Consider the following 23,378-nt stretch of genomic DNA (forward strand, 5'->3'; position numbering starts at 1 on the left):
TAGGTACTTTGATAGGGGTAGCTTTCTTTAAATGTTGCAGGCATTCTATGATGCTCTGAGCCAGGGGGGCATTCCCTATTTTTAATGTTGTTTATTACTTGGGAAAAATGCATGAACTTGTACACAAGCAGTACTCTAGGTTTGATTTTTGTCTGCTGTAAAAGCAGTGTCCATCATGGCCTGGGCAAAACAGGCTGTCTCTAATCCTACATCAGTTAGCAATTTGTCAGTGTGCTCTAAAGTTTTCTCTTCGAGCATGCCTCCCCTAGCATGCAGCCCTACTGCCTTTCAGAGATTGGCTACTCCTTTAGTATTTTTCTGGGACTTATCTAAGTTCCATACATTTATAGCCGAGTTAAGTCCATCCTAAAGATAACCTGGAGCATCTCTTCATTTGTGGGACCCAACTGTATTCGTGGAATGGAAAATGGTTGGCCATTCCCACTTAAGTAACCCCTCAGCTACCCAGGCTCCTGCTGAACAGTTTGGAAAGGTAGCTTGGACATACCATTGTTCCAGTCTGAACAATACCTGGGCAATGAACAATGAAGCATCTAGGAGGGTTGGGATTTTAACTTGTGACCTCCACCAGGGTGTGGAGTTATACACGGGTGGTGTCGGGGCCTCCCGGGGGGGAACGGCCAGAAACAATAGTTAACACCCCATTTTCTTACAGATTATGTTTATCCTTCCTCCTTGGGAGCCCATAACTATGCTTCACCTCCCAGAGAGCGAAAGAGTTCCCTCTGTCGCTCATGGGGACGATGTTGTACCGGGTTGGTGAAATGGCATTGCCCTGGCAGAATCATAGCACTAATTTGCTTTAGAAATCTTATTGGTATAAAAGGATGGGGATAAGTGATGGAGACGTGTGGCTACAACCTCCTTCTAGTTGTATTAAAGTGGGTACCATTCCACCACGCCACTGTGTAGGTATAATTTATAAACTATGTAATAACTTTGTTCTAACCTGTAGCGTGCCTTCCCACCTGGTGGGTGTCACACCATTACTGGAGAGTGTTGTCAGCCATAGGAATGGGAGGCGGTAGATTTTCCTATGAACGCAGTGGCTCAAGAGGCTGAACAGCTGCAGAATGCACTACTGGGGGCACAGACTCAGGGGCGTTGAGCTCAATGGGATTTTCTTCAGGAAGTATGTAACAACAAACTCATAAATGAGTAGAGCTACAACAATTACCTCCCCTCCCACAGTTAGTCATTCCAACCTTCAGGTAGGGGATGTACCCAAGATAATAACTGGTGCCACAGGTGCACTGACGGTTACCACTTTGCCAGTCAACTATTCTGTTTCTTTTACTCAGAGACCAGGATTTCACTTGCTCTGGGGTGGCGGGTTTCTTCTAATATGGATACTATGGCTGGACTATGTGAAGGTCATCTGAGCGCATTTCTGGGGTATGCTCTTCAGGGTCAGGCCACTTCTTTAGATCTTCAGGAGCAAGTTCATTAATATCTAGGTAATAAGGATAGTAGACACGCCCTAACCAAGAAACACAATAAGGCATTAGTAAGAAGAATACAGTTATAACAGTCTACCACTTTATGGTGCTAGCTGATTCAGACAGGTGATAGAACAGGACTCGTCTTCGTGGCAGGCTTAATTAGGAATGACTATGGCCACATAAGTGGACAGATCCAATCTGTAGGAATAAGACAACAAGGAGCTTGGCTCCCGTTAAATGAATCTGACTTAAATACCCACCATGTATAATGCATACCTTTTGCCAATAGTGTCCCCTCCTATTTATCTCCCTGAGGATGCTTTACTACTACTCGATCTCCTGCTTGGAGCTTTCCCGGGTCACCACCCCTAGGTCACTTTACTGCTGGCTCACAGGGACCACCCAGTCCAAAGGCCTGTTGCATGGGGCTAGCTCCCGAACAAGGTCAGTTATTAGCCCAATTGATAGCTCGATCCAGGTGCAAGTCCCAGTCCTTAAGAGCTGGGGCAGCAGCCAGCCGCAAACTGTATTTGAGGATGCCATTGGCTTGCTCTATCAATCCGTTAGATTGCGGATGGTATGGAATGTGATATGTCTATAACATGCCATGTTTCACGCTCTAGTCATACACAAGATGATTGTGGAAGTGAGGGCCGTTATCACTCTGTAGTTCTATGGGTGGTGGATACACAGTTGGCAGAGTTTCCAGTGCCGCACAAGTGTCCTGGGCAGTAGCTCTTGCTGAGGCGCGGGCTAGCGTTATTCCCGTGATAACTTCTACGGCTACAAACACATACTGTCGCTTCCAGGAAGTTCAAGGGAGGGGGTCTATGAAATCACATTGGCACGCTGTCCTCTTAGTACATTAAGTCCCAGTAAGCTTGGTCCCCCTTTAAGTATTACTGCTACTGCTGTTACCTTAGAGCCATTAGGTAGCACGAAGGTCGCTTGGACCAGATGTCCAGATCGTCTAGTGTCTCCGACCATGATTCCATGGAATCTAAAATGCAGATCTGGGCACCTGTGTCTAATAGCATATTGATTGACTTCTCACTTTTACTTAATTGAATCTGTACAGGTATCTGAATTAAGGGGCCAATATTAACTTTAGATACTGGTCCCCAGCCCGCTACTGCCCCCATGATATCCCCTTTCCTTGGGGGTTGGGCTGGCCGGACTTCCTAGGCCACACGATCAGGGGAGGTAAAGGCTGGTGGCCCCACATGTGCCTGGAAAAATGTTGACAGTTCCGCCCTCAGGCAGAGAATCCCTCTGGTGACACTGCTGGCGGCACAGAAGGCTCTGCTTTCGGGCTTGCCCCTTCACTGCTGTGTTTAGCCCACAGCCCTTGCAGGACATTGGTGGGCAGTCCATCGATTTGCACCTTATTGAAACTGGCAGCTAACAAGTCTTTCCACATTCTTGCTCGCAAAGTCTTGGGCTGGCCTTCCCCGGCTTTTTCCAACAATTCGGGGGGGTCAGGGGGTTTGTCTTTCTCTGAGGCCACCACCATGGCCTTGGTGGTTTTTGTCAGCTTGGCAAGCCCTGGCTTCTGCAAAATGGGTAGAAGCTGCACTAATTGCCGGATAGCATTTCTTACCGGGTGATTCACCGCCTCTGGCTCCAAGGCCAACAGGGCTGAGGTGCACTTTGTTGTTGCTTGTCAGCAAAACCTCCTCCACAACGGTGCTGTCATGACTTCTGCATCTGGCGTGCGAGTCCAAACTCTTGCACGAATGATTTCAGTTAGTGCTAACTGATACAAGCAGCGGACAGCCTCTTCTTCTTCCATATTACCATAACAGGCAGTGGTCATCTGTAGTGCAGCAGAAAGCAAAGTAACATTTTCATCACCTGCAAACTGATTTAACTGGAGCTCGGGGCACAGGACGAGTTGGGCCGCCTCAGCACGGCTCACTGATATTGCAGAGGCCCCTTCACTATACATTCGAACTAGCCAATCTATCACTGGCTCTCCTGGCTTGGACTTATGCTGCTTCTGTATATCTCGAGTCTCCACATGGGTAAAGGAGCGCAGTTCTGTTCAGGGATTCCCCCCTTGTAGCCCTGAGCGAGTCACCACTACGAGGAATGTCTGGCTGAGCTCCTCTCTCTGGGCAGGGACATATGGAGGCGGTTCGGCACCAGGCTCATCATCAATCTTCTTCCCTTCATCCATCCGTCCCCGTGATCTTCCCAGAGCTCAGCTTCCAGTTTCTCACCATAGAGGCACTGTCACACCTTCTCGAAGGGGGGCTCCACAGCCTGCATTAACTGCGCCCTCTTCTGGAGGGAAGCGGCCATGCAAGTGATCATAATTTTTCCTTCCCTCCATTCTAATGTCTCCAAGTGACTCTGGGCAGCTGGCGCAGCCTCACATGTCACACTGTTGGAATCCTTCACGTCCTCCAACTCCTTACTCAGCTGGGTGACCTTTTCCCGGAGCTGGGCATTCTTTTTGGCCCCTAACTGTAGGCAGGTGGCCAGCAGCCATAACAGGCACCCCTTCTTGGGCTTGCCCCAGGCAGCAGCGGCAAACCTAGCCCAGTGATTGGGTACGGTTCCTGGGTCACTCAAGGCAGGTCTCAACCTATCCTTATCCCACCCGGGATTCTCCGTCCTTGTCACTTCCTTAAGCAAAGCCACCAACAGGGCCCACCCAACTCCCTCCATTCTGACCTTTCTTTTCGGACCAGAGGCTCTCAATCCTGTTCGTGACACCAATTTATGTCCCAGTTGCCAGCAGAAGGGTTCAGGATTGAGACAGTGGTTGGGAGTAAAAGGTAAGAAAGGTTTATTGACTTAACAAACACACAACTATGCATAGTATAACAAGACAACAATGACAGACGATAACAATTCACGTCGGCAACTTATTGGCAGTCCCCTCTGATACCTGATGTACTACAAGTTCCTCTTCTATAAAGCTCAGCGAAGTCTGGCATCCTCGATCTGCACTGTCCGAGGGGTACCGGGAAGGACTCTGGTATTCAGTCCTTGGGCTCCTCGAGATCCACTGGCCCACCAAATCCAGGTCAGCAGCTAATTTCTAAATTAGTAGCTTCTCTTACAATGCTGCGTCTTTCTTCTGATAATGTCTGGATGTGCTAACCAATTTATAACTTCTGAGCTACGCTGTTGACTCTCAGCCACTCACAAACTTTCCTTATGACTGACCAATAGCAGTACAAGCCTTTGCATTTTTCTGATAAGGTTAATTTTAACTGTGCCACTACATACAAGGCTTCACTAATCTTTAACTAAACTCATAGCGGCAACATGCAGCTCCATACATAAACAAACAACAAGAAACACCTGGTCTAATCCTCACAGACCGTTCAGCAAGCACCTTAGACACAAATTTCCCCTGCAGCTCTTTCCAAGTCCCCTACCCCTGATTGGGGAGCCAGGGCCAGGAGCTCTCTGTTCCTGGGGCAGGGGGACATTGTCCCCACCCCTGCATCAGGCAGCCCTAGGGGGCAGGGTGTAATGTCCCAGCCACAGCCAGGAGACAGCTGTATTCTGGCCCAGTGCTCCCTGCCAGCCCCTGTAGCACTCAAGGGGAGCTTAGCGCTCCCCTTGGTGGCAGCAGGGGCCCATTGCAGGGCCCCTGGAAGCAGGAGCAGTTTGCTGCCATTATCTGCTCCCACTTTCCTGAATGTGTAGACGCTTGCCCTGGAGCGTTTACTCATGAATAGCTTACTCACAAGTAAACTGATCCCAGATCAATGCATGTGTAGACACGCCCACAGTGTATGATCTGGATTACTGCTAAGCATGTACAGTAGGCAAAAAGTAGGTGCCTCTGCATCTTTTTTGTAATAAAGTGATGGAGCTTAATGATCCAGGTACCTAAATACTAGGGCTGCGCGAAATTTTGCTGGCTGTTTCATTTCGACAGTTTCAGCTCGTTTCGAGCTTGAAACAGCTAAATTGAAACTAAACGAAAGGCTTCAAAACAGCCTTGAAACAAAACAAGGGCAGCCAAAATGTTTTGAAAGTTTCAAAATGTTTCAAGTTTCAAAGCTGGGCTTGCTTGCAGCTAAGGAGAAACTAAGGAGAGGGAGGGAGAAGAATGGGGGAAGGGCTGCTCTCATATTGACTGTGTAGCTGACCTTCCCTGAGGTCCCTTCCAATCCCAGTGCTCTGGGGGAGGGATGGAAAAACTGCATAAAAGGCATTGTTTGAACTGAGCTTTCTCTGTGCCTTCACACTTACAAGTGACATGAGTTTTGCTCTGAAAAGTTTGATGTGTAGTTTCCAAGAAACCCCTGCACCTATCTCCTTGAAACCTGGCAGGCTTTACAGCCTCAGAAGGGGCTACCATGCCTACAGTTTTCACCCCACTGCACCTTAACACACACAGTCATACGTCACAAGTTTACTTGTCAGTAGCCTGAGGTGCAGTTTCTCAGAAACCCCTGCACCTATCTCCTTGAAAGCTGGCAGGCTTCATGGCCTCAGCAGGGGCTAGCATTCCTGCTGTTTTCACCCTGCTGTGCCTTAACATATGTGACATGAGTTTTGCTTTCAAGACTTTGAGGTTCCATTTCCCAGAAACCCCTACATGTATCTCCTTGTAACATGGCAGGCTTCATGGCCTCAGAAGAGGCTACCGTCTCTGCAAGTTTCATCTGAATCAGGCAAGAAATGACAAAGGTATAGGCAGTTTTGTGTTTCCCCATTATAGCCTATGGGCAAAACATCATTGAAACAGCAAAACCTTTTCAAAGAAACAAAACAGAACAGTGCTTTTGAAACAAAACAAAACTTGAAACAAAGCACTGTCCTGTGGAAACAGAAGTCAAAATGAAATGGTGCTGTTTTGCAGAGCCCTAAATACCACCTGCATCCTGTCTCGTCACCTATGAGAATGATGGAGAGCTGGGCCTATGTGTTTACTCAAGTTCACACGAGAAGTCTATAGCAGAGGAGGGCGCTGCACCCAGTTTTTCCTCAGTCCTGTGCTAATGTCAATAACTAACAGAATCCCTTGTTTCTCTGGAGCAGCCTTTCTCTCATCCATCCTTTTCCATCTTTTCCTCAGAAAGGCTATAGAGCAGTATAATGTTTGGCATGTAAAGACAGAGCAAAAGAGGAGTGCTAGGAAAGAGCAGCAGAGAGGATCTTAGGGAACGCCAGCCTGAAAACCATAAATCTCTTACAGAGTTCAGAAGCGATGAACCCCTTTAAAAACTGATAAGCTTTTGTGTGCATGTCTACACTGTATGCCAGCTCTCCCAGAAAGGGCCTCAAATACATCCTGCCTCATGGTTACTGCTCACATGCACCAAATGCAGAAATATGGCAGTGAATTTGCTCTGGGACACCCTCTCTGGTCATTCTTATGCACACTGAAGACAGAAGTCTCCAAAGCTGCGGAAAGCCTTGCCTGAGCAGCTTTGGAATATGTGAGTGGGAATGGGTAGAAGGCAAATTCAAAAACAGCTCCCTGCCAGTGCAGTGGTGATGCACTATAGATATAGCCTTTCTTTCTTTCCACCACTGGATCTTCTCTTTTTTTGGACCAATTCCTGACACTCAGGCAAAACTCCAATTAATTTTAATGACCAAGTTGTCTAAGGACTGAATCGGGTTCTGGGAATTTGACCCCGATATTCTCTCTACCTTTTATATCTTTTTATCCCTTTTCCTTTTATAAAACAACAGTGTCCTGTGTTTCAGCACCATGAAGTTTATTGTCTTATTTGCCAATGATAAGGCAGATTTGCTTTGGCCCCTGTCCATGCCCTAAGGATGATCTCATTCCAATACATTTTGTGTTTCATGTCTTGTTATTAATTTTTTTTCCTCTAGTAAAAGTTACTTAGTGCTTTGTGCTTCTCCTTAGCAGAAATTACTAATCATATTATCTTCCAGCACTGTGTCCCAGAAGTCTTCTACTTTAGAATGAAAGATATTGTTATTATGTAGGCACTGTGGTCCCATGAAGTTGCCTTAAGCTGTTGTATAAACCTGGGGGTAATTTAATAAATGGTTATAGATTTTCCATCTCAAGGGTTTAACTCCCCTATGGGTTGTTATAACCTGCAGTATTTATTACAAGAAGATCTTAGACCAGCAGTGGTGTTCCGTCATTAAAATGCATTGCAGCCAGTGATGTGGTTGTAACAAAACAGCAAGAAACAAAATGTTCCAACATAGGGGCCTGGAATTCAGCACCCAAATCCTTAAGCAGACACCTAACTAAGCACCTATATAGTTAGGTCTGTAGAGAAATCAAGACTACTAGTCTCAACACCTGCATATGGATCTAGGTGCATAATTTTGAAGAAACCCGATTTGCCAATATTGGGCTGTATTTAGGTACAGCTCATTCCTGTTTGTACAGCCTTTGTACCTCAAATCCCACAGAAATCCTTTGACTTGGTAGCTCATGGGCTTTATGCTGGTCCCCTGCACAGGATCAAGTTTCACCCTCTGACAGTTTCACTCTAGGGCTAGGGACAGACATTATACATAAACTAGTTTAAGTGATCAGAAACTGGTTTAAACCTGTAACAGAAGAGATGTTCAGTGCACATAAACCAGTTTGAAAATGGATTAAACCAGTTTGAGATAAGCCTGGTTGAATGTAGTATCAGACTTAACTCATTGGGGTCAAACTGGTTGATGCAATGTCTGTCCTAGACCCCTTCCTAGTTTAACTTAAACCAGTATCTCCCGACATTCCAGATGCTTTGCAGCCCTGGACAGGGCTCTCTACTCCAGAACAGGGCTGGCCCTGCCCCTCTGCTTCCTGGCTGGAGTTCCGGCACAGACTGCAGGAACAGCAGCATCTGACTGGCTTCCCTTGTCCCACCCCACCCCCACCTCTCCCTGCTCAAGCATGGATTCCCTCACTCCTCTCTCCCACAGCATGGACCGTAGCCAGGATGTGCTATGGTAGCTAATGTTGAGAGGTGTCTGTGTAAGGCAGACAGGACAGTGTCTTTAGGGCTTTTTCAAGCTAATCAACAGGTCAGGTAAGCTGGTAACGTCCCTCCAGTCCTTCCTTGGAGAAAGCTATTTAAAAAGAGCTTGAACTAATGAGAGAGGCTTTTGTTTTCTTGATGCAGTGCTAAATGCTGTGTTATCAGCTGTCTGCTGGCTCCCTTTCTGGTCAGAAACAGCAAGGGGGGGAACCCCTCCCTAATCAGAGCATCCTGCTGGGGCCTGGCCACATCCCCCCCACCCTCAGCTCAGCACTGAGGAAGGGAAGGGAGGGCTTCTCTAGCACCCCCCCTCCCCAGCTTCTGGCATGAGCCACTGCAGGCATGTGCCTGCATTTCTTCAGTCCAGAGGGAATGTCTTTGTATTTACAAACTGGTTTGGCCTAGCCAGGTTAGACTAACTTGCAAAGATTGAATCAATTCAGGCTCAGGCTTTGTGAATGTCTGTTCCTAACCTGGGTGAACAGAAGATAAAGTCAACCAAAAGGACTGAGGCTGGGCAAAAAGTGAAAGGATGTTTTCACTGTCACATGCAGGATGTCTGAGCTGCATCTCAGTTCAGAAGGATTCATGCCTCCTTTTATTGCAGGCTGAATGACAGTAGAGATTAACCCACCTGTAGTGCTGTGCAGATGTAGCTACACTGTCCAGGGCACTTGAGGACACAGAGTTGGGAAGTTTATCACGTAAACATAAGTCATATTGCTTTTAAAAATGGAAATTGGGCTCCTAAATCACTTGGGTACTTTTGAGAATTTTAAAAGCTCTTAACCAGGTTCCAATAGGTATATCCGGTATATCAGTTACTGAACAATTCCAAATAACAACAATGTTCTTGAAAACTAATGATCTATCCCAAGTATTTTATAATCAGAGGGGGAAAACCTGAATAAATACTCCTGTGACGTTTCTAGTGGGTGCTGTGAGTATCATACCGCCCCCCCTTTACCGGAGTACCCCTCAACTCACCTGCCACAATTTGTTGTTACAGAGTGAAAAGAGAGGTTCAGTGGTGCTCCTCTTCTTGGGTGTCCTGGTGACAGTGGTACTTACATTAATGCCACAATGTTCCTCAGGGCTCTGCCTTCCCAACACCCCATCCGCTCGCCAACTGCTTGGGTGTTGCTCTCGTTCTGCCATTCCCTGTAAGCCCCTTTACTAAGGGGTCAGGCATCAGCTTTGGCACCGTCCAGTTGCCTGGATGTTAAGGCATCTGGAGCCTCTGACCCTGGTGCCAGAGGGCTGGGCTCCCATCATCTGATGTCCTCTGTCCAAGGGAGAGGGACGCTTCTATAAGCTTTGAAATTCAGGCAGCTGGGGATTGACCATCTCCAGTCTGGTGCAGGACACTGCTCCCCCTGCCTTAGGTGCGGGCGCAGCGCCTGCAGCGATGCTCCTGCCAGCCTCCAGACTCACCACCTGCCTGGCGTGTTCCCCGCTGGCTCTCTCCCTCTCTCGCCCCCTCTGCCGGCTTCCAGTGGGATTTTTAAACTTCTTGCAGCGGCGTCCTTAGCCACCGCCATTAGCTCCACACTGCCCCACCTCGGGAGCAGCTGTTTAAAGAGCTGGCTTAATGCCAGCTCGTGCAGCCACAGCTCCAGTTCTGGCTCCGGACGCACCCCTAAAGGCAAATTCCGTAGGGTGTGGGGGGGACTGTTTGTTTACTGTGGGGGCTCTCGGGGTTACCTCCAGCCCCCTTAGCACCTGTGGGGGCTTCTAGCCACCACAAGTTCCCAATGGCTGGCTGGACCAGCCTTAATCACTATGTAGCTTGTATATTTTGTAAGTTCATGTAGTTAAAAAGGGCTGTCTTACTACGATTCAATGTGAGGGACTGTTGTGTGAAGAGGTTGAGTTTAAGATGCACATGTCACATCTTTAACATCATGATGCCATCTGTACTGTGCTAAGGTTGCAGATACAGTCAGATTGGGGTCTGTGGATCTGATAAGACCAAATCTTAGTGTCCAAATCATTTCCAACGGTTGGTGTTACATCTGCCCCTGGCTAACACTGATCAGTAATTAGGTTGTAAAGCTTCAGCTGGGAGCTGTTGCCTTGATGTTTCTTGTTCTCAGAAGCCTGTTCTATGCTAGAATTATCTGTCTGTGGTTTCCCATTGTAGCTACTGCAATCATATCTTAATAGTGGTTTCTTTAATAGAAACAAGGCTCTGTGAACTGCCAGTCTTTTACTGCCAACCTGTCTATGCCTGCTCTTAGGAGACTTAGTCAACATGGTTGGAAGGCATTGGCAGTAGCCTGTGTATAGTAAAGTTCAGACCATTGCAATTGTAGAGGGAATGGTCTCTGCTAGCTATGGTATGAAATTTTAGGGATAAAAGAGTAGTCTAGATCCAGCCACAGATACCTACAGGAAATAATTTTCATGGTTTTAATGCCAGGGGCCTTCAGGTTGAGAAAAGTCACAGCAATAGTGTATTGCTAATTGGATCTAATTATAAACAGGCTGCTCTGCAATGCCACTAAAATCCTGAGAAGTGCTTATCCTTAACAGAGAGAGATGTAGCTGCAATGCAGATGCATGACTTGGGTAACTGAGTGTTCATATGGCACGTGGGATGTCAAGGTTATTGGATTGTGACCTTCAAGGAGTGGCTGTTGCTCCTATATTTGTGCATGCATACCCTGCTTGCATGATTGTTTTTATTCCACAGAAAATGCTTTGCTGCTTCGTTTTCCGAAGTAGCTGTTTGTAGTGAGGCAAGAGGATCACATTTTTAACATGCCTTTCCCCCACTTTTTCAATGTTTTTACTGTCCATCAGTAAGTCAGTGTCTTTCCCTTTTAATTCCTCACTGCAATCAAATGCAGTACAGTTAACATTTTTCACACCATATTTGCACTCTTGAGGTGCAGAATGAGTTGTCCTCCTCTTTGCAGCCTTAAGTACTTGGATGTGCTGCCTCCGTCACTCAGTTTCATCAGAATATGCACTGGGATGCACATGACCTACCTACAGACAAGCTCACCCCTCCAGGTGCCCCTTCTTGGAAAGGACTGTGCTGGAGAAAATGGATTGAAGGGGCATTTAGATCAGGGTGCTCTGCCTCCAGTGTAAACACTTTCAGGACCTGGTCATGCTTAAGTCCAGCTTTGCTTTTCAGGTTCAACCCTGCAGGACATAAGTCTCTCATTGAGCTTGAACCAACAACTGAGCAAGAAGCCCAGACAGAGCTGCAGCCAGCTCCTGAACATGCTGACAGCTTTGTGAGGTTTGTACAGTAAGCACCAGCCTCAAGAGTATAAAGGAGACTGAATGCTCAGGGAGGGCTCTGCTGTACCACAGCAGTGATTTCAGCTGTCTTTCTAGGAACGAGGTCAGGGCTGAGGATGTGGGTGAGGCAGTCAGCCTTTCTTAACATATGGATGGTGCAAGTGGTAGATGCCTATGGCAGCACAGTCACAGTCCCTCTTCCCTTTAGTGGGGCTGTGGGATGAGTGCAGTTTTGGGAGACTAGGCAAAAAAAACAAAGCTTCCCCTGCTACTTACGTTGTTTTCTCATGCTTAACTGGAAATTCCAGAGATGCAGGTATGAAGAAGCACCCTAACAGTGCAAATGAAGAAGAGATGTCTCCCAAAGAGCCAGCGAATAGGACAGCTTCCACAGAAATAAAGGTAGCCATTTCTCTACATGTTTTTCATGGATCCTTCATATTCTTCACTTGCTTGTTTCAAAAGTACTCAGTATTGTTATAGCTGTGTGACTCCTCAGAAGTCAGTGGTAAAACTTCCATTTGACTATTATACCAATGAAGTGCACTTTTGAAAATCCTACTTCTCTTGCCCACTAACCAAGTTTCTGTACATGAAGGTAGAGATATATCTATGTAATAACTTTCAAAGCAGTTACAGCCCCTTTCCCTGGTTTACATGTAGCTTCTACCTTCCCAGTCCTTTCCAAAGCAATCCATACCAAACATGAACCTACAAGTGTCACTCCACTGCAGAAACTTGGCTAGAATTGCCTGCTTATATACCTAGTATCTTTTCCACCCATCCCATTATCCATCTAGAGTAGTGATGTACAAACAGCCAGCATGTTCATTTATAGATAGACACTTTGCCAATAGTTACAAACACTGTCACTTACTACATTCTTACAGTTAGCTCTTCAAAATTTTTTCCCTAGTTCTCTGACCTTTGCTGTTCAAAGTGCTTCTTTAGACATTGATTTTATTGTTTGAGAAAATTGCTTCCTTGCTCTATATACCCTTAAAAAGTGAATGTCAGGACCTGAAGAAGAATGCACTACCTTGAAAGCTTGTCTAAGTTTATTCCAACCATGCAACTGGTCCCATAAAAGATATCACCCACAGACATCCTTGCCTCTTACATAAGAATGTTTTCCTTTTGGAAAAATGATGCTCTGTGGCTGCAGAGATATTACTCCCAAGTTTGCAAATACAGTCCTGCAGTGCATAAACTGCTGCCTGCTTCATTATGCTGGGTGCACACATAAACCAGGTAAATGCATATGTAAAAGTGTAAGTAGGAACCTAACTGACCCTCTTGATTAACCCGGACATTCCTAGGTGTGTTCATGCATATACTTCCCTGTATCTGTGCTTGAGGCTTTTGCCTGTTGATGTGGCAGCCTTGTGTGTGTGTAACATCAATATGGAGATTGTGTTCAAAGAAAACCCAACATGAAGTAGAATAGTTTTAGTCACTGTTGTCAAAAGAAAGGGGCAGGTTCATGATTAGGAGTGGTGGTTTGCTGTCTATAGCTTGTGCTTCTTCTTCCCCAGTTGTTAACTTGTGGTGCCAAAGAGTTAGACAGTATTTCTCTGACTCGGAGTCCAGTGGAGCTCGATGAATCACTGTGTTTGGAGGAACCAGAGGAACTGCTCACCACTGGAGTGGAAGAAGTAAGGAAAGATTTAAAACTGTTCTCTCACTTTTTTTTGTGTGTCACTTATGACTTTAAACCAGCAGTGGGAGTCATACCCAGGAGTCATACCCTGTCGTACACAGCAGCCATACAAACTGTGCTTGGTCACATGCTGTATGATGCTTATCTTTGCAATAACCCATGTTAACTGGTACTAAGCTCCTCAAAGTCTTTATAATACCTGCTGAATTGCACTTTTCCTAGTATTATGTAACTTAAAGCAACAAAGTAATCTCAGATATGGAGTTTTCTAAGGATTTATTATTTGAGATGCAATATAGTCACTGGGACAGGTCCTCAACTGGTATAAAAACTTATACGAATGTTGGCTTCAATGGAGCTCTGATGGTTCTGAAGGGTCATTGCAAACATAGGGTAAGACCTCTTTTATAGTACATAACTAGAATTTTTCTGAATTAATTTCTGAATCAAGCCTTTATCTTATGGCTGAACTTGAGCAGACACTGAGCCTTTAAAAGAATCTAAGTGGTGAAGAATCCATTGCATGCTTGTAAAAACCGCTAATAATTTTCATGTTGTTTCTAGCATCAATTTTTTAGCTTCCCCCTCCAACTGTTGAGCCCAACTTACTTACTTCATTTCATTGAGCTGAGTTATTTTCTTCCATTCAGTATATATTTTCAGTAAGAGTTTTGCCTGAGTAAAGTGTAAGGGTGCCAGTGTTTATCCCTTTTTTTTATTAATTGACTGGTAAATTATACCAATTGCTACAGTGACTATTATGTTGTCACTTCAATAGAGAATACCACACAGAACAAGAATAAAATAAAAAATATTAGGAATAATCAGAATTGAATCCATTCATCTTGTACTGGTCTCCCAGGACTTTCTCTCCTTCTCTTATGGCCTTTAATGGTAGTGAATTCCAAAGATGAAGACTTTCAGGATAGAAGTCCCACTCCGAGATCTCCCAGCTAACACTAATGCAATTGTTGTGTGCAGGGAGGCTATTCTTCCCATGATTCCCTTCAAAGAAAGATCAGGGAGGATGTAGGCTAGAGATCAGAAAGGTGTCTGATACACCTTCCATTGGAAATGTAGATGCCCCCAGTACTGCTTGACTCTTGCTCCAAACAAATGTCATGCAGGTTAGAATGATGTGTCATAGAAAGGCAAAAGTGAAAGATGAAGGCCTTTGAAAGCTGCTCTCTGGTGATTTTTGCATTTTGAAATGTTTAACTGCATCCTGTCTCCTTACATCTCTCCTGCCAGGTGTTTGACATCTTACCTCTCTATGGAATTCTCCAACCAAATGACATCCAGCAGGTATCATTCAGCTTTTATGGCCATGCTGATATTGCTGCCCATGCGACAGCACTGTGTGAGGTGGAAGGAGGCCCTACCTACGAGATCAAGCTGAGCGGAGAGGCTTCCCTTGTCCGTTACATGTTCAACATAAAGGAGATTAACTACGGGATGCAGGTACACATCACCTTCACCATGAGAAGGACTGGGCTTTGAAGCATCACCTTCCAGGCAGACAGCCTGGAGCTGTGCCACCTGTGGATCATGTACATGCATAACCCTATCCAATAGGCTTCCACTATGTCTGGGCACTACTGTGCCCACCCTTCCTTGCTGCTGCTTGTAGTTAAAACAGTTCCATTGATTAATTCCAGCAGAATGTGTGAAGGTCAAACAGTTTCATTCAGCAATCAGTATGGTGTTGCCATCCTGGTAAAGTATGAAGCAGGATGAGTGCCATCTGTGTTGAAGGCGACACGAATGGTTGTCAACACGGAATGAAAAATAAACTTTCCGTGAAGCTATGTGGCCTGTCCAACTCACCCTGCCATACCCTACTGCCAATGGAGAGAACAGTGCTATTAAAAACACAATAGCCTCAAAGACTGAGAAATCTGAAGTTTTCCGCTATTTATCAACCACTGTCTATGACTACATGGAAAGAACAACATCAGAGAAGGAGTTTAGAGGCACGTGATATTCCTCTTGTATCTTTGGCAGAGCACATATTGATTGTCCTATGTCTTATAGGGCACAGGCATACAAACAATTTACCCTGCTGTAAAAGGGAGCAGGGATATACTGTACATCATTTGCTTTGTGGTAATTCCCTCTGTGCATGCTCTTACTTTGGGGGAGAATAGCTGAGCCCCTGATAGTAGCTCATAGGAAATGAATCTGGAAAATAAGCTTTGGTCTTGATTCTCCCCCTCCTCTGTCCTCTCCTCAGCTATTTGACCAAGTCCTTGAAGCAGAAATCATACTGAAGAACAGTGGGAAAGTTGGTTTTGACTTCACTGTGCTAAACAGCAGCCAGGCCTCTGTGAACAACCCTCCCCCTGGAGTGCCTCTTGTCCTGCCTGCCGTGGTGAGTCTCTCTGACAAATGGGTGGAGTCCAGACAGGATTTCATAGATTTAATAGATTTTTAGGGTCAGAAGGGACCTGTAGATCATTGAGTCTGACCCCCTGCCCTGGGCAGGAAAGAGTGCTGGGGTCAGATGACCCCAACCAGGTGCTTGTCCAGTCTCCTCTTAAAGACCCCCAAGGTAGGGGAGAGCCCCACCTCCCTTGGAAGCCCATTCTAGATTCTGGTCACCCTTACCATGAAGAAGTTCTTCCCAATGTCTAATCTAAAACTGCCCTCTGTCAGTTTGTGGCCATTGTTTCTACTTACCTCAAGGGGTGCTCTGGTAAACAGAGTTTCCTGTTCCTTGCTGTCCTGCCCCCACAAATGAATTTATAGATGGCCACAATATCACCTCTCAGCCTTCTCTTTCAAGAGTTAAAACCTAGCCCAGAGGTCCGGCTCATTCTGGCAATAGAGCTTGTCAGTGGTTCCCTGAGGAAGCCTCCTCATGCACACACCAAGGGTGACTGCCAGTGGGCAGCTGTGCCAGGGACTGGGGCTGTAATTGCTGCAAGGAGAGAGGAATGAAGCTTATTGCTGCTGAGAGCAAATGGACACACTCCTGAATAGATTCCCTTAATGGCTTCTGCACAGCAGGAGGCTCTATCATCAAACGGCCAGGAGCTACAGGCAGCTCAAATGCATGGGTTGCTCATTGAATCCTGGCTACTGGAAGCTTTTTTCCATTTATGCTGAAACTGGGACTGGAGTGCACAGTTTCCTCTTCCTTCCCAGCACAGCCAGGGACATGCTCCTCAGCTTGTCCCAGCCAGTCTCAGGTCCTGCTCTGTAACGGAACAATAAGTACTCCTTCACCATCTGCTTATCCTTGAGTCCCCTCTTCACCACAGCTGAACAACCAGGCCACTGGAGGGCTCTTTCAGGATCTGACAGAAACACAAGCACAGCACATAGCTGCAGATCAGAACTGTACTCATCTTATAGCATTCATTTTAAGTATAAACCTTGTGTTTATTTCAGCTCAGAGGAAATGAAGGGACAAATAAGACTTAGCATGTCTCTGTTGCCTTGTTTCTTGCCTTCCTGCATTCTGATCACACTTCTCATTTAGCTTAGAGAGCCAAATCTGCATGCATCTGAGTATGCCTGTATTCCTGCTTCACCTGGCTTTGCCTGTAACTTTGATTGATTCCCCTTAGTCTGGGATCCTGATGAGTCATGCACAGAGTAGTCCCAGCAAGTGGGGCAGCTACTCTGTCAAGCAGTCCCTGTGCTAAGGGAAGCAATGTCACAGGGACCAGGAGGAAGTTAAGCCATGTGTAGCCTGGGTGTACATGGGTTTGTACTCCCCTCTCCAATTGAGGGAATTATTGTCAGGGCAGTGTGCTGTGGAGGGACACAACAGCCCAGTGGCCACCTCCATCCCCTAGAGAGTCAGGCCCAGTCAATCAATTAGTTAACTATATAAAAATTTATTCATAGATACTAGAGTCAGAAGGGACCTTAACAGATCACCAAGTCCAAACCCCTGCCTAGGCAGGATAGAGTGCTGGGGACAGATGACCCCAGCCAGATGCCTATCCCACCTTCTCTTAAAGACCCCCGAGGTAGGGGAGAGCACCACCTCCCTTGGAAGCCCATTCCAAATTTTGCCCACCCTTACCATGAAGAAGTCTTTCCTGATATCTAGCCTAAATCTGCAATCTGTCAGTTTGTGACCATTGTTCCTTGTTACCACAAGGCACCCTGGTGAACAGAGCAGCTCCGATCCCTTGCTGCATCCCCCTAATGAATTTGTAGGTGGCCACAAGATCACTTCTCAGCTTCCTCTTGCAGAGGCTGAAGAGGTGCAGGTCCCTCAGTCTCTTTTCATAGGGCTTGTCTTGTAAGCCCCTAACCATACGAGTGGCCCTCCTCTGGACCCTCTCGAGTCTATCAACATCCTTCTTGAAGTACGGCACCCAAAACTGGATGCAGTACTCCAACTGCGGTCTGACCAATGCCGCATAGAGGGGAAGTATCACCTCCTTGGTTCTATTTGTCATGCATCTGCTAATGCATGATAAAGTGCAGTTAGCTTTGCTGATGGTTTCTTCACGCTGATGATTCATGTTCATCTTGGAGTCCACTATAACTCCGAGATCCCTTTCCACTTCTGTTGTTTTTATTACAACAAAACCATTAAAGGGTAATTAAATCAGACAGACACAGACACACAAACTTACAAAACAATAAACCCTACACAATATATACATAGACACCCAATTATTATTCAGAAATACAAGTGAACACTAGAACAACCCAGAACAAAGGATATTGACAGGGCAACCTTTTAACTCATATTAATATACAAACTATTACTTCAACTTATTCACATAAAATATAAGGCAGTCTACAAATATAATAAGCAGTCCTTAGACTACCTGGGTGCCCTGTAGAGCAGAGGCCCCACTCCCAAGGTACCACTATAGGAAAGGAGGTGGAGGGGGAAGAAAAGAAGAGGGAGACCCCAAAGACTCCTATTCCCCCCTGTCACCCAGCAGCAGCCCACATGGTGCCCCTTCACAACCCTGGAGGTCCCTCTCCTGTGGGGACCCCCTCTCCAGGGTAACTTATTACTCCACAGTCCTGAAGGCTGCCTCCCATCCTCCAGGTCAAGCTCTGCTCCTTCCTGGGCTTTCCTGCCACCCAGCTCTGCTGCCGCCTGCTGCTCTGCTGCAGCTTAAGGCCACATGCACTGCTGCATGTCGCAGCATTTTGCCTTATGCTGGGGTTGGAGGCCTGGACACCCTTGCGCAGCACAGGACTCAGGCCGCTTCTGGACTTCCTGTGCTGCATTGCCTGTACTCATGACCTGGCCCTGAGCCAGGGGTTGCAGATGTGAGCCACCTTGAGTGACTCCCAGGGTCTGAGCCCCATGCCCCAATATGTGCACCGTGCCCTGGCCACTTGCTAGCGGTTGCAGACCCTCAAGCTGCACTGCGCACCGAATGGGGCTGAGGCACAGGTCCTGGTGAGTGAGTCTTTGCGGTTCTTCAGGGCAACTGGAAATGCCCACTGGGCAGCTATCCCAGCTTTTCTCTACCCCTTCTTCCTTCTTCTGCATTCCTCCGACATGTCTTCTCCCTCTTGTCCTGGGCATGCAGCTCCTTTTATCTGCATCAGAGGCTCTGCCCCCGAAGTCTTCTCAGACCTGCAGAGCCAGGCTATAATCAGGTCCGGGAGTCTCGTTGCCCCCCCTGCTACCCCCCACCCCCAGCCCTTACCCAATTGTTGGGCTCCACCAATCAAAATGAAGATTCTCCAAGCCTGTTTGAGCTGGGCTGAATTGGCAAGCCCACCACACATGCACCATCCTCTCTGCTGGATACTGGGTGAACCAGTCCAGTGAATGGAACAGTTTGCTCAGACCTAGGCATAATAGGAATGCCCCATTTCCTTGATGCTCCAACCTGCATGGCCTCTGTACAGGGCTGTGAAAGCCACTGCCTATTGGTCACATTATAATGAGGACCCCTGCTCTTGCCCCCTCAACAATGGCACTGATGGGGTGATCCTTTCAGGGCTTCTTTCTCCCAGTGGGAGGGCAGATTGCTTTAGTATTTCCTCCCAAGTTCCCTGAAGTCACTTCTCAGATATATGAGTCTCTGATGCCCTCTGCTGCAGCCTCTCTGAGGTAGCCATTGCCTGCCTGAGATCCAGCAGCTGGGATCATAAGGGATGATTTTGCCCCTGGCAGCCTGCATCCACTCGTGCAGCTGAGTACTTGGTTTAGCTGGGTTTCCTATGCATCTATGTTCTGCATTCATGTTTCTGAATGATTTTGCTTTCCCCTGTAATCTCCACAGCCCTTTGCCTGGTCAGGTGCAGGATGACTGTTTCATTTAACATTGATTATCTGAACAGCACCTGACAGAGCAAAGTAGAAGAAAGGGACTGAGACCTGGTACAGAAAGGAAAAGCAGTTGCTTAGTGGTGTCTTCCTGGCTGCACAGTGGCCAACCTCTTCTTCCTTCAAACTTTACCTAAAGGGAACTCTATGTGGGGGAAGGGTATGGAGCTAGAAAACAACCACTTTGTCAGGAAAGCCACCCTGCTGAACCTGCAGGGTGGTCAAGATAGTGCCCTTATCAGTGCTAGGGGGAAAAGCAAGAAGAGTGCAGAAGCAAAGGGGAACCTTGACATGAGGGTGATCTCCTTGTTTTCTCAAAGACCTTATTACACAATGAGTTCCAAGAAGCTCAGCACCTACCAGCCCTACCTCTGTTTAGGGAACTTGTGTCCATCCAGTTGGTCCTAGTTGTTGAATGCTGAGTCACGTTTAATAAGAGATCCATATTAACAGTATAAAAATCACTGAAAAATAGGACTGAAAGGGGGCTAGGGAGGTCATTAGTCTAACCCTAAGCTCAAGACAGGAACATCCAGGACAAATTTTGTCTAACTTGCAGTTAAAAACTTCCAGTGATGGAGATTCCACAGCTGCTCTAGATGGTATGTTTCGGTACCTAGCCACCTTCATAGTTTGTCTTAATATGCAGCCTACATTTCTTTTAGTGCAGTTTAAGCCCAAGGTAGGTAAAACAGTATAGGATTTGGCAAGGACAACATGTGCCAGGAGACTCCATCCACACTGTCTGTCTGATATGGCCTATCACCTCTGTCTATTCATCCTCAGAACATGACAGTGAGGCAGAGCAGTACCTTCCTCTCCAGGTTTTTTTTACAGAGGGCACAGAGAGTCTAAGCCCCAAATCCTCAGTGTTATTTAGGTGCCTAAGTTTAATTGGAGTCCAGTTAAATAGGAATTAGGCACCTTAGATGCTTTCAGGGTCTAAGTGATTTGCCTGAGGTCACACAGAAAATCTGTAGCAGAAGTGGGAACTGGACCTGAATCTCCCAGGTTAGCTCCCTTCCTCTGTGTAGGCCACTAAATCTCAAAACTTGGGATGCCACAAATTCCTTTTAAGGGCACCATGGAGTGCCACACAGTATAAGCACTGCTAAGTGTGCAAACACCTAATACATGATTCACAAGAGAAACCCAGCGATTTCAAAATAAGAATCCAGAGTGCCAAGAACATTCTGACCAGTTGTTTCTTTCTGAGTTCTTTGCAACAGAAGAATTGCTCTATTATTTTTATGGAGACAAAAAATGAGTGAAAACTAAGAGCTGACATTTCTTGAGGGGCACCTTGAGTTTAACAAGGGGGATCTTGAGTCTAAAAAGGTTGAGAATCACTGACATAGACTTTGCTTGTCCAGCAAATTGGTATTACATGTGCACCTGCACGGTTACAGCACAGCCACATCCAGGTTAGGTCTAGGTGTTGTGATATTTTCCACATTTAGGGTGCCTGTACACAAGTGCAGAGACAGCTCAAGTAATTGAGTCTGCTGGAGCGTGGTAATTACTGCACTCCAGCCAGGTTCCACATCTCGTGTATCAGCGTCCCTGCACTTCAAAATGGTGGTGGGGGTGCTTGAACTGAAGCTCATTGAACGACCTTTAGTTGAAACACCCCTGCCACCATTTTGAAGTGCAGGGACACTGATACATGAGACACTGCAGTGCTCTAATTAAAGCACCGCCCCCACCCCACCCCACCACCCCTGCAGCACATGTAAAAGTACCCCTAGAGTTCACCTTTTCCCAACAGGAATTAAGTGTTTTCTAGCAATTGTTTCACTCTAAAGCATTTCTCAAGGACTAGATGGGTAAGCAAGAATGAAAGTAATGAGCAGCCTCTTTTTCTCTTCACACCCCTATACAGTGTGGATAGGGAGCAAACCCTGTCTCTCAGTCACTTCTTGTTGTTATCCTATTTGGTGCAAGCTGCCTGAATATGAATTCTGTGAGGCTACAAAAGTATCTGGGCACGAACTTAGTCAGGTCATACCAGCATGTGCTGTCTGGGAGCCATAAGAAAGCTTGGGATTAACTGGTCCAGCATTTCACTAGGGCACAGCCTGCAGTGCAGCCCTCTTACATGTGAAGGCAACAAGAGCACAAGTCAGCCCTGCACTCATAGAGATTTTATAGTGCAGCCCTTATGACACGTATTGCTGTAGGAGATTTGAGGTGCAAGAGAACTCACAAGTCCGCCACCCAAGTCTACTCCAACTCAACTGCACTTATTCTATTTGCTTCAGCTCTATGCTTTCCCTCCTCCGCTCCTATCTTCATTGTCCAAGATCTCAACAGTATTCCTAGATATTCAGTAAACTCTTATCCATTTTAAGTACTCTCTACATCTCTCCTGCATGATCTAGGGTTACATTGAATCAGAAAAAGAGCAGGTGCTGAAGGTTTATTACCTGCCTGGAGTGCCTGAGGTCTTCCAGAGGACATTCCAGATACAAGTGGCCCATCTGGAGTCTGAAAGCATCACCCTCAAAGGAGAGGGGACCTTTCCTAGAATCTGCTTAGACCTGCCCAGAAACATCAGAGGTAGGACTTTCTGCACAATACATGTCTTCTGTCCAGTGCTAGACCCTCTTAGTGAAGACTCCCTCACCTCACTTTCATAGAGCAACATCACACATCTCTCCAAAACTTGCAAGTTCCTGGGCACAAATTATTCAGGGGGTTGGCAACCGAATATTCAACCTTTTGACAGCATTATTTAGCATATTTATTAAGTATTGGCACAGTAATAAACACAGAGAGCGTGATCTCTGCCTTAAGGATAATACCATCCAGATTGCCAGATGATATTATGGAAGCCCTAAAGGGCATGGGTAAGCAAGATGCTTTCTGGGAAGGAGGAGAAAAGGGCAGGGCAGCGCAGAGCATGACAAGTCAGTGAATATGAAGAGTAGATACTTACACTTGATTAGGAGGATGTAAGTAAGCAGAGGGCTTCAGGTAGAGAGTTTTTCATGTTCTGCCCAGAATGTGAGTGGGGGGAGTCATTTTCATGGCAGCATTTAGGATGTGCTAAAAGAGGATTGAGATGGGAAGAGGGGAGACCAGAGAGGCATTAGCTAGAAGACCTAGAACTAGACAACTGTCCTGGCACCTTTGATTTTTCTGGATATACTTTGAAAAAGGCCAAGATGTGGAGAAGAGTGTTATCCACAAAGATGGAGAAAGAAGGATAGACTTTAACCAAGCTGGAGAAGAAAATCCAAGAGGATTTGAAACTAGTTTGGACAAGTTGTGTAGTGAGAGGAAAGAGAAAAGAATGAAAATGGACAATGAGGTCATTTGCCTCAGTGATGGGGAGAACAGCGGAATTATCAAGAGCAACAGAGGAAGATGAGAGAAGAGTGGGCTTGTGAGGAAACATAAGGAGCTTGTGCTCATGCTTAATTTGAGTTGGTGGTAGGACACCAAGGCTGGGAGACATTTACAGAGATACAGAATTGCTTGGGTAGATCGAGGAGCAATCAGTACAAAAAAGGGGACAAAAAGAGTCTGTTTTGGAGGTGTGGGGAGGCAAAGAAAGGAAAAGACCCTTTGGCAGTTGTGTCCATAGTTTATAGCTCATAGTTTATAGATGCAAGGTCAGAAGAGACCTCAGCAGATCATCAGGTCTGACCCCCTGCCCTGGGCACAAATTAATACTGGGCTCATGTGACCCCTGGTAAATTTAAGCTCATATGACCCCAGCTAGGTAGTTATCAAGCCTCCTTTTAAAGACCCCTAAGGTAGGAGCCGGCACCACTTCCCTTGGAAGCTGGTTCCAG

General features: G+C 46.4%; 1 protein-coding gene across 2 annotated transcripts in view; it reads left to right on the plus strand.

Moving 5' to 3' along the window:
• Nucleotides 1-23,378, plus strand: part of HYDIN (HYDIN axonemal central pair apparatus protein) — a 443,140-nt gene that overhangs the window by 299,552 nt on the left and 120,210 nt on the right. For both annotated transcript variants that reach the window (XM_059713716.1, XM_059713715.1), the window contains exons 24-29: nt 11,544-11,651; nt 11,962-12,055; nt 13,189-13,308; nt 14,565-14,774; nt 15,547-15,684; nt 21,960-22,137. In XM_059713716.1, the coding sequence (XP_059569699.1) occupies nt 11,544-11,651; nt 11,962-12,055; nt 13,189-13,308; nt 14,565-14,774; nt 15,547-15,684; nt 21,960-22,137 (848 nt within the window). The remainder of the gene's footprint in view (nt 1-11,543; nt 11,652-11,961; nt 12,056-13,188; nt 13,309-14,564; nt 14,775-15,546; nt 15,685-21,959; nt 22,138-23,378) is intronic.

The sequence above is a fragment of the Alligator mississippiensis genome, chromosome 10 (genome assembly GCF_030867095.1).
Source record: "Alligator mississippiensis isolate rAllMis1 chromosome 10, rAllMis1, whole genome shotgun sequence".
NCBI lineage: Eukaryota > Metazoa > Chordata > Crocodylia > Alligatoridae > Alligator > Alligator mississippiensis.